Genomic DNA, 15094 nt, shown 5'->3' with positions numbered 1-15094 from the left:
TCCCCATACTTAGAACTGAAACTCAAAAATATTTCTCATACGTGTGGGGTATCCATGGATAGGTCTTTAAAAATGATATTGAGGTTTCTAATATCATTTTTTTTCTAAACTAAATAGTTTGCGCGAGAGACACTTCCAAAGTGGTAAAATGTGTGCGTGTGTGTGTGTGTGTGTGCGTGTGTGTGTGTGTGTGTGTGTGTGTGTGTGTGTGTGTGTGTGTGAGTGTGTGTGTGTGTGTGTGTGTGTGTGTGTGTGTGTGTGTGTGTGTAACTTCTAAAATAGCATGATGATAAAACAAAAAAAAATATATGATGTACATTACCATGCAAACTTCCACCGAACATTGGTTTGAACGAGATCTAGTTAGTATTTTTTCTTTAATACGTCATAAATGGTACGGAACCCTTCATGGGCGAGTCCGACTCGCACTTGGCCGCTTTTTTTATTAAGTCATTTTTTGTATAAAACATTTTTATTGTAAGTAAAATTTGGGTCTTCAGTGGGTTTCCTATGATGGACGGATGTGGTGTATTGTATATCTATTGAGACTCATAAGTGTTTGATGCAGGAATTTTTTATAGTTGACTCATTTGGTTGCCTGAATCTGGTAATAGGTAGACGGTTGATATTTACAGAGGTTGTATTTGTATTGCCGTTTTAAATATGAAAGAGACGCGCCAGTCTCGCTGTTCCTGAAGGTGGCTAGCCTGGAGCCCCTGTGTGTCGAAACTACAATAGAGTTCCCATTTAGCTAACATATGGCAATAGTTATTTACTATACAAGTGCGAAAAATAGGAAATTCGTAACGAGTGGCGATAAATTAAAACACGACTGAAGGGAGTGTTTTAAATCGACACGAGATGCGAATTACCTGTTCGCACGTGTATCGTACAACGTTCTACAGTACATATGACCCTTTACATTTTCGACAAAGTTACATAATGTGCTAATTTACGCACTAGTGCGGAAAAGTAGCACCATATGTACTGTAAAGATTTTTATCGACAATCCGCTTTAAAAATAATTACTTTTTTTAATTTTTATACTGTTTAAAGTTTGTAATGGGTATGATTAAAGAAGTTATATCTTATTAAACTCATTCATGGTATTCTCTGAGCAAAGCACATTAAAATTATTCATTGATCTCTATACAATAGGATTAATAGTCATGTCCGGGTAATATCCGTGAACGTGAATTAATTTCCATAGTCAGTAATGTCCATGCAGTTTGTCAGTACGGTTTAATAGTTCTATTCGGCCGAAGTGGCTGAACTCAATTGACAGTCAGTGGTGACTGGAGAGCCACCCAAATGTACAGCGCAAAAGCAAAACACATCTCCTATGGAAACTGGAAACCAGCGTAAGATTTATATCTTGTTAAAATTTAGCTTGTTTCCCCAAATTATACTATAGGTCCATACGAAGTTTAGTTTCATATTTTTCTTTTTTTCATACCGATGTACTCGTACCTAAGTTTAATTATATCCTAAAAATTAGCCAAGTTCCTATTTGCAATTTAGTTATTTCGTTTTACACCTAAAAGCCTGCTTAGTCACCTCTCTAATGAGAAATGGGCGATATTCCAATAGATAAAGATGGATATAGTCCGGCTGTAAGTTTATTGTATAACTACAACCGGAAGAAAGCGTGATTCGTGAAACTTGTCTCATAACAGCCGGCATATACCTACTATGACTTAAAAGAACACCAAATGTTGGTTTATAGCCCTTCAATCATTTTTCTAAACCGATGAAATACTGCAAAAAGGGACATAGGACAGTGGAAAAGGGGGGCATCAAGCATCCACTTGACTTAATACTTTCTCTTCAAATTTTGTTTCTCCCGGTTGGGAATATAATTTTTTTAGGGATATTAGCCCAAATGAGACATTGTACAATTTAGTGCGAACAACCATTTATTACTAATAGGAGGTAACCGCCTCCTGAGTCAATGTACTCAACTACCTACTGAGGAAATTTCATCACAAATTAATAGCCAAACGCATCCTTTGAAAAAAAAGTAGGTGTATAGGTAGTCAAATAAGGTAAAAAAAACCTAATATAACCTAATTGCAAGTCGAATAAAAACAAAGTAATCTCGATCAGTTCCATAAGATGCTGCCATAGTGTACCTATAGGTTTAATTTAATTTAAATATTTTACAGAGGTCGCGATGCCAAAGTTTATGATAATATATTACAAGTTGTCGGCAATACTCCTTTAGTTAAGCTTAATCGGATACCAAAGGACTATGGACTCGAGTGTGAAATCTGTAAGTACCTACCTCATTATGTGTGTAGTGTCACAACATACATTCTAACGTCGATAAAAAAATTATTACATGTGGCACACACGATACTTTAAGTCCATAAAAATATTCTGGCCGTATGAATTTTAGTTTTATAATGATTATTTGTCGTTTCATTTTATAACGATAAGCACAAAATAGTGGGAAATCCCACCGTACCCTTTAGTTGGAGTTAGAAGGGATAGAGCCTGGCTACTGAAATATTACACAATATTTAGGCGGCAAATTCAAAAAATCTTGGGCTGGTCACACTTTGTGTAGTAGGAATTATAGTTTTGATACTTACCTAAGGAAAAGTTAATATACGTTGATTATGATGTGCACTCAAAGTCAGCTCACGTAATTTCTACCTCTATGTAAAGTATGGAACGTAGAGGCAAGGAACAAAATCTCCATAGGCAGAACTGTTGCAAAAGTGTCCAGCTGTCAGCAATAAAAAATATAAATATTATACGACATTATTACACAAATTGACTAAGTCCCACAGTAACCTCAATAAGGCTTGTGTTGAGGGTACTTAGACAACGATATATATAATATATAAATATTTATAAATACTTAAATACATAGAAAACACCCATGACTCAGGAACAAATATCCATGCTCATCACACGAATAAAAGCCCTTACCAGGATTTGAACCCGGGACCATCAGCTTCGTAGGCAGGGTCACTACCCACTAGGCCAAACCGGTCGTCATAAATAGTTCCAAATCTCTCCAGAGTAGCGCTAGAGTAGCTAGGAACCTAGGCATTATTGACGGAGTGAAGTGCGCTGTCTATGATTAGATTTTTTTCTCAAGTATTCTAGGTATTGTAGCGCCACCTATTTATAGTTTTTTGTCGGACACTTTTTGGTATATGGAGATTTTGTTCCTTGCCTCTACCTTCCATAATGTAAAGTACAAAGACATATATAGACATGTTTCGCCAAGATATTTTTATATATTTTATATTTTTATATCAATTTACTTCTGACCAGTCATACCACAGATTTCTTCTAGATATTAGTTTTCAGTAACTCGTTACGTTCCAATGTTTAGATTTTATTGATATTTTCCACAACTTCTATCAAAGTTATAGGAAAATGTTAGAACTAGTACTTGAAGTATCAAAATATTAATAGAGCACCAACCTACTAAATTGTTTACGGCTTCTAAACATTGCAGTTTTTTGTTATAGAACACTTCACGTCGACTTCACACATTATCGTAATTATTTATGAGCTTAAGTAATAGTTTCCGGGCCTCGCTCGGTATAGTCATTATTAATATTATTTAAAATAAACCCCTTATAAACCGCGAACAATATGAATAAATGACATAAATTGACAACAGGCTTTAAGCTTTTTTTAAATCATAGACAATTGGTGATACCACATGGAAATATCTGTCAACAATATTTGTATGGGGTAACATTTTCGAATTGTGAATTTCGGATTAGCTTGCCTTGATCCGATCCGTATGATCGCTCCCTGCCACCCTGGTTCCGGTAAAGTATAATAAAATTACTCTCAGAGCAACCTCAGCCAGAAAATCAAAGTAGCAACATGAAAACATTCGCATCCCTTCTACCCCCTCAACCCATTCTCACCCCATTTTACGGTATGTGGATAACATACATAAATACTTAATTACATATCAAAGCTTACGAAAGATTGCTCTCAATATAAGTATCACTTAATTACTCACGTAGCTGTGATTGGAATTTTTTGTTGACGCCACGCCATTTTTGTGAGTTTATTTAACTTTGTTATTCCGGGGGACAGATGCAAAGTGCGAATTTGTGAATCCCGGCGGCTCAATTAAGGATCGAATAGCGAACACATTGGTGCATGACGCGGAGAAATCCGGAAGAGCTTATGATGGTACACGCTTCGTTGAACCTACTTCGGGAAACACTGGCATCGGGCTCGCTCTGACCGCGGCAGTCAAAGGTCAGTGTCGCAATACTCCACAAAATGAAATCCTGTCTACGGTTTTACAAATGCAAAACAGAGCAAACCTGGAACCTCAGTTCTCTCCGTTCAATGGCTCGTCCGCCCGGTGCACCGCTTCAGCACGGCATGAGCGCTGCAAATCGTACTACGAAGCTGTTGGCGAGCCTTGGCATATAGCCTCATTTGCAGTGCTTTAGTCAGATCTGGACGCACATAAAGATCATCAACCAACTACCATGTCAATCCGGCACGATAAAGATTATTCAACCCGATCACCCCTTTTAACCGGTTATTACTATATGATGAAACCCCTAGTCGTATTATGATTTTTTTTAAGTTAAGGTTATAAAATTTTCACTCTAACACTGCAACGTTGCCATTGTAAGCAGGTTATAAGGCGACAATTGTTACACCGGACAAGAACGCAGGTGAAAAACTAAGTACTTTGAAACTGCTGGAGGCGGATATCGTGCAAACCCCTACCTCTGCCAACCTGGGGGACCCCGACCACTTTTTAACAGTTGCTCAGGAAATACTTAAACAAGATCCTAACAGCATCTGTTTAGATCAGGTAGGTACCGAACAAATGTTCGAACGATCATAAATATGCAAAACAGTAGTCGGTAAACCGCGGCTCTTTCGGTAGCCCGCACCTCCACCATGTAAAGGGAATGCGGTCTAACTGTGGCGGAATGGAAACCGAAGGTTTCAAACCTTCACAGTACTAATATTGTTGCACCTATTATAATACATGGAAATCATACCAAAAAAGAGGTGTTGCCTTACATCAAATGAGGTAGTTCTGTTTTATATTTATATTGGTAGTGATGAAATAGTATTGACAAATCCAAGTTTTCCACCTTTAAAGCCCTTCGGATCATTGTGTGTATAATATACAGTACAGCGAGGAAAATTGTTATAACTCGTATCTCTTGTATATCTTTGATGGACCAGGCTTATCCTTTGGATCCACAGCACTCCTTTTGGGGCCAGAGGGTGTGGTAGCATTTCTTCGTCAACCTGATCAGGCCGGTCAAAATTGTCATTTGATGGTGGATTACCAATGAATGGTTTTTCAATGTCGGCAGTGTCGGCACACATCTCCGGTCCTGTATATTCTCGTAGGATTGACCATTGCTGCAACCACAATTTCTGGTACAACCTTTTTTGCAGTTCCAGTTAGTTTAAAAATTTGCAAACCTTTGAAAAGCCGTATCTTAGAAACTATTTGGCTAGACGAGAAGACCAAATTATAGTCAATTAATTGCAAATATCATACTCGTATTCTTAAAAGTGTGCATAGTGACTTTTTCCTTAACTCCGGTTCTTAGTGGATTTTTTTTACAAAAACTGAAAAAATCCAATAATGAATGGATTTTCATGTACTTTACAATGATCCCAAGGGCTTTTGAGGTCGAAAACTTGGATTTGTTATTACCATTTCATCACTACCAACATATTAAAATAACAGAACGACCTACCTTATTTGATGTTAGGTAAAATGTACCAATTCCATGGGCTGTATGTCCCTTGGTGAACGCTGAACTTGGTAGTAATTTCAATACTAGGAAAATCTCTCTAAGTTTTTTTTTATACTAAGTCCCATACCTCTCTTATGGACGTAGATTAAGGACGTACCCGGGTCCGAAGTGTCTCTATCCTTTCTTTTTATTATTTTTTTTATTATATAAGCACGTTGTTTCACCGTGCAGTTTTCAAACCCTGTGAACCCCATGACGCATGAAGAGCAGACGGGCAGCGAGATCATCGCGGCGCTGGGCCACGTCGACATGGCGGTGATGGGCGCCGGCACGGGCGGCACCGTCACGGGAATCGCGCGCGCGCTGAGGCAAGCTTGCCCTGGCTGCGTCATCGTGGCCGTGGAAGCAGTAGGCTCGATTATATGGGGAAATGAACTTGCACCATTTTATGTGAGTTTTTCCGTTTTTCTATCATTTTTGATCAGATCCTATTTCTAAAGCCCAATATATATATATATACCCTAAACTCCAAAAGTTTTTTTTATATGTTCATGAATATTATGACTTTGACAAGGAAATTATTATAATAGAGATGCTTATATGACTAAATATTAAGAACACTGCCATTGATTTCTGATTATTAGTAAGTTAGTCAGAAGTTTGGCTTACAATCAAGTACCTATAATCACTTTATCTGCACAGGTAGAAGGCATTGGAGACGATTTCATACCCGATGTTTTGGAAAAAGATGTAATTGATAAGGTTGTACACACGAACGACTACGATTCCTTTAACATGGCCAGGGAAATTATCCGAAAGGAGGGACTACTTTGCGGTAAGTCTGAGTACCTAAGCGTATTACTTATTTATACATTGGGCCTATTCAGAGAATACTTAGGAGGAAAGTGGACGAGCGTTATTCCATACAAACGTAGTCCCCGTTTTCGTCTTAAGCGTATTACTTATTTATACATTGGGCCTATTCAGAGAATACTTAGGAAGAAAGTGGACGAGCGTTATTCTATACAAACGTAGTCCCCGTTTTCGTCTCTAAATATAACATGTTATATTTACAGTTTATTGATTTTCTCTTAATACACGTACTAACACCAATTTAGTTACGAGTATGCTTAACAGCAACCAATAGCAAATGTTGTGAGAGTCCGACCAAGCGAAGTCTACATAGAATCAGAATAGACTTTCATTTTAACACCGTAAAAATGAGTTAAGAATAAGAGGTACGGGGAAACATTTTTTTTTCTTAGAATGTACCTTCAAATTTACTTTGTACTATGTATTTATATAAAAGCCCTGGCGCCTTAGACGTCAGAAGGGAGGAGCCTAAGCGATATCTTACCGAACAAATCATTCTGCCATTTTTTGAGGGGGGAAACGTGCACACAGTCGCACTTCTCACTCACTACATACAAAATCCAATCTGTAATGACGACTCAAATACATAGAAAATGACACACGTCAAAGACAAATCTTGCAGACCTCGATCTCTTTTTGTATACGGATGAGTCACAACATGCACCGCCATAGGTACAGTTGTACCTATGCTTCGGCAGAGAGGAAATAGTATGAATGCCGTCTCCCTTCCCGGTGTTGCTCAAAGCCTGGCGCGGATTAGAGAAGAGAATTATAGAAGACATTACAGTATGGGGAAACTTCGTACTAAAAAAAAAGCAGTGTGCAAGTATCCGGGACACTAAGCAGGAAGCTAAACATCTCTGCATATGCATAAATACTTACATGAAGTTATGATTATGATTTTCGGGAGCACTGCACACCCCTCGGATACACTTCGACCCATAGGGAGCTCCGACCTACAGGGGGTTACAAAGCAAACTGTGCGTTCTTACCAGGTGGCAGCAGTGGAGCCGCCATGTTCGCCGCACTGCAGGCCGCCAAAGAGCTGAAATTGGGCGCAGGGAAGAAGGTGGTGGTCGTGCTGCCTGATGGAATCCGCAACTATATGACCAAGTTCGTCACCGACCAGTGGATGGAGGCGCGCCTGTTCAAAGAGCCACCGTTACACCCCAACATTGAGTGAGAACCTTATTAATTGACTTGCCATTATCATCATTAGAAAATTAACTCAATTTTAACTTGCCCTTAAAAAGTAGGTATCTATTAATTGCCGTGTAGCCTATGAGTATGTACAGTCGGTACGCCTATACTTATATATAAGTAGATAGAGTACTTATACATTCGTTAAGACCTTTTAGCGCTCTAAACATCATAAACTGTCACCACGCCTCTATTAAAACACTCCTATTAAACTCAGCATCAAAAGTAACGGATCAGTCTGCGCGTGAAAATGCTGACTGTACAATCTACGGCGTAGCGCTACAAGCGTAGCTTAGCGAGATGAGAGTGGGTCAACTCTCGATGCGTATTTAACTGTACCAGCCCGCGTAGCCAACATGCCAATCGTAAACGCCCCGTAGCAAACGAAACGCAACTGCCACTGTCGCACTAATATGGAAAAGTGAGAGAGAGAGATGACTACGCTACGCTACGGAGCGTTAACGATTGACACGTTGGCTACGCGGGCAGTACTACGCGAGCTACGTCGTAGCCACTGGCAAACATTATGCTCCTGTTGTGTTCCTCCTTAAATTTCGTCTGTCAGTAGACCTTATTCTCCAGAACCGCATTAATAGGCAGGAAGTTAATAATTTCGAATTATTCCCACTATAGTTACCAAGCTGTTACCAGTATCATTTGGGATTTTTTCCCCCACCTGTGCCAAGTGATAAGAAATGAGGAAAAAAATCTGTAGTTACCTACCACCAACTGACTTAGGTGGTAACTGGCGGGAATAACCCATAATTGCAGAGTAAATATGTATTTTAATGGCTGCTATAGTAGCTGTTATACATACCCGAAACATTTTTTAAGAGGAATTCCTAGTTGCGATTTTTCCATACAAACGCTCTCGACTGTTTCCTCCCTGGATTTTTAACCTAGAGCAGTGATTTTTTCAAATAAGATCAATATCATCAATATCTGTGCCGCTATGTTTTGCTTTTTTGGATTATTTTATTTTGAAGAAAGATACAGCGCCTCGAAAATCGCAAAAACGGCTAAATTGAATTGGCTGTAAAAAAAGGCACAGTATACAAATATGACAAAAAATATCCAAAAAATCAAAACATAGCGGCATAGATTATTTCTTCCTCTTGCAATTTCCAAAATTTCATAATGATTAGTTGCGTTTTGGAGGAGGAAACAGTCGAGAGCGAAACCTCGATTTTTGACTTTTTTGCGAGTGAATTTCGGTCCGAGCTGCAGTTGTCCTTATCGCACGAATTGGAGGCGGAGACAGTTTCTAAATATACGTACACAGAAGGAATAGTGATGGGCATAACATCCTTATTAGGGATTGCAGAACCGGTACTGTTTTAAAGAACCGGGATTTCCCGGTACTTTCGGAACTGGTCTAATTATTTCATTATTTTAAATAAAACGACAGCATTTTGCGATTTGACCACCTTTCGTATTATAATTTAATAATCACATTTTCTTTTATTACGTAGTAGGCAATTTTTTTTGGAAATATAGTATTTTACATTGCTCACACTTGTGCGTCACAAGTAAAAGATAACTACTTTGATGTTTGCCACTAGATAGCAAATTTAATGAAATTACATTGACGAGGGGATTTATATATAAGTATCGCAGTCGTATTGTATAATCCGCCGTATTACATTACGGCTAGCCGATATCAAAATAAGGGCCATTTTGAAATGCGGCGGTTCAACGATTAAGGTATGTTGGGTAAATACCGGATGCGGGTGAAGAACGTAGGACATTCATTTCCCCCTAATTTGGCTTTATTTTTTAATGTTGACAACATTGTGTAAGACGCCATTTCATTGCGCCTCAACTGTCAGTGTCCCCGCGTCGCTCAGGGAGTCGGGCTTGTGCTATGTGCAATCACAGAGAGCAAGGTAAATTTCGCGAATTCTTCCTTCTATCCGATCTTCGCTCTGTAATTTATTTTGCGTATTGTGATGAAACTGTGTTTGTTTTTGTAATTGTGTTAACAGACCTAGCACTGCTGTAGACCGATATCCGATCTTGACCCTTCCAGGTAAAGATCGGACCAGAAACAATCAGATCTTTACCTATTTAAAAAACAGCAGTGATTATCAAACTTTAAATTTTCTTCTATTTACCTACTGACCTTAATTATCACATTTATTGTTTTCTTGATCACACTGTCGTACCATTATTTTTATCCAGTACCACTACCAGCGCGACGGTTACTGACAATGTAATTTTTTTAATTTCCGCAACCCAAAGGTTGCCTTTTAGCGATAAGGCCGCATGTTGTTTACCTGTGCTTATGTGTATGTTTTCTTTTGTATTGTTTTCTTTTATTGAGGTGTGCAATAAAGAGTATTTATATTGTATAGGGATGATGATACATGTTGAAATTTATAACAAAATCGAGTAAAATAGATAGCAAATGAGCAATTTTTCGCAATAAAGTACCTACACATACGGATGCATATGTAGATGTGCACGCATACATACATTGCTAGTTTCGGATACAAAATAGAGATAGGGCTTCGAAATTAGTTTCCTTAAAATGCTTCAAGAGGGCTCTCTTTTCCTATATATTTAATTATTTACTTTACTCTTTACATACGATCCTTACATTTTATCAAAAAAAAAGAGATTGTATATCAACTATATATTGCAAAATTAAACCAACAAAATCGCAATTTTAATTATTTTCCACACTTCAAGATGGGCTCTCAGTGACCTTGACCTTTTTAAAGAACTACTTAGTCTTTTTGATTTCTAAGTTTGATTCTTATTTTTTAGGCGACCTTCATTAAAAATGACTGGGCACGATTATTTTTTATTTTGATTTTTGTCCCTCCTACTTAAGTACTTAATATCTTCCAGTACATTCCATTCAATAAACAATACATTTACACTTTCCCTAAACCTGTACAGTTCACAAAATCTTAAATTGTCAAAACTTCGCAACGTATCTATTATTTTAGTGGTTTTTTTTATTACTTCGGGTAAACCTTACAATAAGAGGTTTCTTAGCACATTGTTTACTTATCAAATTGCCTTATGACATAGGTATCAAAGTTTGAGAGCCACAATTTTACCAATTTTTTATCAGGGTTAAGATCGGATACAAAAGGGTAGACACCGGACCTATTTCTTTGTGATACCTTATTCTCTTTCCATTAGAAGCAACTTTTTTTCACCATCCAATGTTCTCCCTTGATGGCAAAACACTCGTTACCCTAAAAAAAGTATGTCTCATCTTTACACAGGTACAAAACTAAAACCGTTCTATATTGAAGATTACCAAAATTCAGGCCGAATCTACGGTTATTATTTAACGATTCGCTACGTACTTCAAGAATCTGTCACGTGTTGAGATCTCGAAAAAACATTTTTTCACGAGTTCTCTCAATTGGTCCCAAAATTGTCCGGCATTATCCCAACATACTTTTACCAGATTGTCATTGCGATACGTTCTTCAATAAGGCGGCCCAAGTTTAGCCCCATCGTACTACAAGTTAAATAGATTGTAGTTTAACCATAGGTATATTTATACCTACTTACAAAATTTCACAACACACCATGATCACTCCCAACTTACTGATACGGATAGGTACAGTCAAGTGTAAAAATATGGGTGTACACATCTTACTCAAAAATATATCCCATAGCATCTTATTCCAGTGTAATAAGAGCGTAGTACCATATTTATGAGACGATTCTTTCAATACATATTTTTGCACTTGACTGTACAACGACAACCGAAGCTGAGACATCATTATTTTTTGCAGTTTTTACCTATATGGTAATTAATATCAATCAATCAATCATTTATTATTTCGTCATCATAGGTGTAAAATACATTTAGTACAGGTGATAGGGTGTTTGGTATTAGGGTGTAATAGATACAGTATAATATAAAAATGAAAAACAATATTACGTGGTAACAACAAAAACAACTTGCGTCGGGCAGCGCAGAATAAATTCCGTCTGGCTCGCGGGCGATGTCGACGAAACGGCGCGCAATGAGCGAGCGCACGCGTCTCGCGTCTGTGTGCGCGCACTCACACTTAGATAGCTCCGGCTCCCGCCCACCGCAGCGCGACAGAAACATAGCTTCAAAAATTCGAGATTTGAAAAGTTGCTCAGCTAGGAATTGCTCTTAAATAAAACAGTATCGTGCGTGCACCAAGAAAAAGTTGTTAACGGTGTTTTTAGGGTTCCTTTCCTTATAGATTTGCCACGTCCGTCTGTCTGTTTGTCTGCCTGTCTATCTGCCTGTTAGGTCACTCACCATTAATGCTAGAAATCTGTAATTTCGTATACCTACAATCACTGGCCGGTTTTATCTGGTGATGAGAAAATCGCCTAAGCCATTGCACCTAATGTGTATTTACTAATATGGATATACTAGTCACATAGGGTAAAGGCAACAGTAGTCAGCCTTTTTACGAAATTTCTATGTTCAAGAACGTCTCATTTGCCCACTAATTGACCAATAAGAATTACGAATGTTTTTACTCATCAATAATTTAATAAAGTTTAATTTTTATAAAGAATAAAACGTAATTTAATTTAGCTTATGGAAATATTTCATTAAATATAATGCAAGGGCCTTTTTGCCAGTAATCAGCCCCCTGTCTACCAATACACAGCCTTTAAGTACCCAGTCTACAGCCATCCCATTTTAACGGCTGGCTATTGGGTTCTGAGTTCCGTGATCTCAGTGTCCAGTGGTCAGCCACAGGATGACTACTAGGTATTTGATGTATTTCAATAAAATAAAGTCATAATAATGTAAATATTTAAAGGTGCTTGATTTAACGACTTACATTGCATTTGAAAATAAAAAAAATCTTGAAACCTATGCTCAGCCTCTATCGGCTGACTTCTGGGTTTACGACTTTTTAAAATTACTGCCTCAAACCCAGTAGTCGGCCAGGGGAGGCTGACTATTGGATTTTGTACAAAAAAGTAGTTCCCAATAGGCAGCCCCCTTAAAAATTTTACTTTGATATGGATTTATATTAATTTTTTACTTTTTCCAGATAAATTAAGTATTAATTACGTGAAGCAGTGCACATGCTTTTAAAAAAATATCACAATTCGGCTGCTAACGTCTGATCAAAATACCATGTGACGCTCCAAAAAAAAATGGCGCATATGACATATCCCTTCATGTCAGATGACAGCACTTCTTTGAAGTAGTGTTGTGGTTTATGCTAAACAATTCTTTTAAAAATTAAGTTACTTTTCAATTCATACTTTATTAATCTATAATAACACCTACTTTTGGCATGAAAATCTGAAAAACTTTGATATTTACAAGCAAAAATAAGCAAGAAAGGCTGACCACTGGTGCATGGCTGAGCACTGGTGCCTTTACCCTACATCACATATTTTTTTTATCTCGGAACATTTCCAGATGGTGGAATCATCCCCTTGATAACCTGCCTGTGGATATCTCGGTGCCACACGTGCAGCACAACGCAACATGTAGTGATGCTCTCACTGTGATGGGAAGTGTGCATAGTGTTGCGTTAGTTGTTGACGAGAATGGGTAAGAAAGTTCTTGGAGTTGAGAGAGCGGGTTGTATTTTGGCTGTATCTTATGAGGGTCATTCGTCATTCTCCAGATTTGTGCTTGCGTCCTGACTCCATCAAGTCATACTAAATCTATGAAAAGCTTGACTGAGTAGAGGCTGACTGCCCATGTCACTTTGAGAACGATCCATTAACTATCAGCTGCTGGCGTACATTTGATATTTCTGCTCTCTGAAATTCTTATATAACATTAAACCTTTTATGCGTATGCGAGTATGACTCAAATACTTAATGCGATAGGCGCTTTTCAATCAAGCGCCTACAACATTTGTTATCTAATTATTATCACAAAAAGAAAACATTAAAATAAACAGGCTTTTCAGGCGCTGGTGTCCTGTTGCGATGGTAATATGACCAAGAAATAACATGTTTCAGGTTTTTCAAAGGAGTAATATCTAAAAATCAACTGCGACACGCGGCTACCAACCCCAAAAAAGAAGAGAAATTAAATTTAAATGAACCGGTGAAAATGCACATCATACACAACTGCTTGACGGTGGTGGAAAACAAGGGATGTCCCACCGTCGGACTTGTGTCTAGAATTTTGGACATTACTCCGTTCGTCGTTATAGTTGAAAAGATACCGAACCCTGAAAGTAAAATCATAGGTAGGCGAGCAATGTTACTTACTCTCTCTTAAGTCTCGTATGTATTAAGTTTTTCCTAATAATGGCGGCAAAGTCTAAGGGAGATTTATAAGATATTTATAAGGTTTTTTTTTTTGTCAGAAATGGGTAGTTGTTTTTTTTTTCGTTCTCGTACACGTACTTTTGGTCATACTTTGAATTATTATCCCATTTATTAAATTCAATGGTAATTACGGGACCTACAGTTGTGGTACATAAATTTAATTAACATCGTAAAATGAAATGTCATTGTTTTCCCCTTCAACTGACATTCCAGACGGGACAATTTTTCGCCCAAATAAAATTTTAAATTGCCAAATTAATCCACAAGAAATTATGTACGTGTGCATGATGTGAGAGGTTGAGAAGATATGAGCTTAAAGTCATTGGCTAAATAACAATAAGTGTTGTTTTCTTTCAGAAATTTTTAGACCAAAAGGAGTAATTACCGCTGAAATGGTGTGGCAGTATATTAGACAGCATTTGGAATGACCATCCGACTACCCACAGCTTACCCCAAGTTATCCTGTTCCACTTTGCATAATCAATTAAAATTAATGTTACCTAGTACCATTACATGTCAAACCGCTTAAAACAGGTTGCGGCAACTTATGGCTCCTTCCCACTGAACATCCAGTTTTCTGCAGGTACGGGTTTTTGCTCTGCAGGATCCCGTTAATATAGTAACGTTCACACGAGCATTTTGTTTGTGAGATACTGCACTCATACTACTAAAGCGGGATCATACAGTAAACCGTACCCGCAAAAAACTGGATGTTCAGACGGAAAGAGACCCAAGTCTCCGCAACCTGTTTAATTAGAAATATTTATTTGTACTTATATTTAAGTGTTTATTTAAGTTTACTGTTACAAATTAAAGTCATTCGTTATGATACCTACTCGAAATAAATAAATATTTATTTTATATATACCTTAAGCATACAAAAAGAAAACTTTTCTGGTAAGCTTTATTTTATTCATATTTAATTAACCTATTCCCCTATTTACTTAAAGAACCCAAAATTAATTTTGTTAGCCTTCTAGGCACCTTGCCCATTGACGGCGATTTGGGCCAAATTTTCTATCTTTAGTTTA

The 15094-nt window shown here is 37.7% G+C and overlaps 1 protein-coding gene across 1 annotated transcript in view; it reads left to right on the top strand.

Moving 5' to 3' along the window:
* Window positions 1-15094, top strand: part of LOC133528490 (uncharacterized) — a 69418-nt gene that overhangs the window by 32610 nt on the left and 21714 nt on the right. The window contains exons 10-18 of the mRNA XM_061865879.1: window positions 1286-1361; window positions 2166-2272; window positions 4075-4242; window positions 4635-4816; window positions 5958-6176; window positions 6429-6561; window positions 7595-7778; window positions 13195-13329; window positions 13749-13994. Of these exons, the coding sequence (XP_061721863.1) occupies window positions 1286-1361; window positions 2166-2272; window positions 4075-4242; window positions 4635-4816; window positions 5958-6176; window positions 6429-6561; window positions 7595-7778; window positions 13195-13329; window positions 13749-13994 (1450 nt within the window). The remainder of the gene's footprint in view (window positions 1-1285; window positions 1362-2165; window positions 2273-4074; window positions 4243-4634; window positions 4817-5957; window positions 6177-6428; window positions 6562-7594; window positions 7779-13194; window positions 13330-13748; window positions 13995-15094) is intronic.

This window comes from Cydia pomonella, chromosome 19 (genome assembly GCF_033807575.1).
Source record: "Cydia pomonella isolate Wapato2018A chromosome 19, ilCydPomo1, whole genome shotgun sequence".
NCBI classification, from domain to species: domain Eukaryota; kingdom Metazoa; phylum Arthropoda; class Insecta; order Lepidoptera; family Tortricidae; genus Cydia; species Cydia pomonella.
This window is presented reverse-complemented; position numbering and strand designations above follow the sequence as displayed.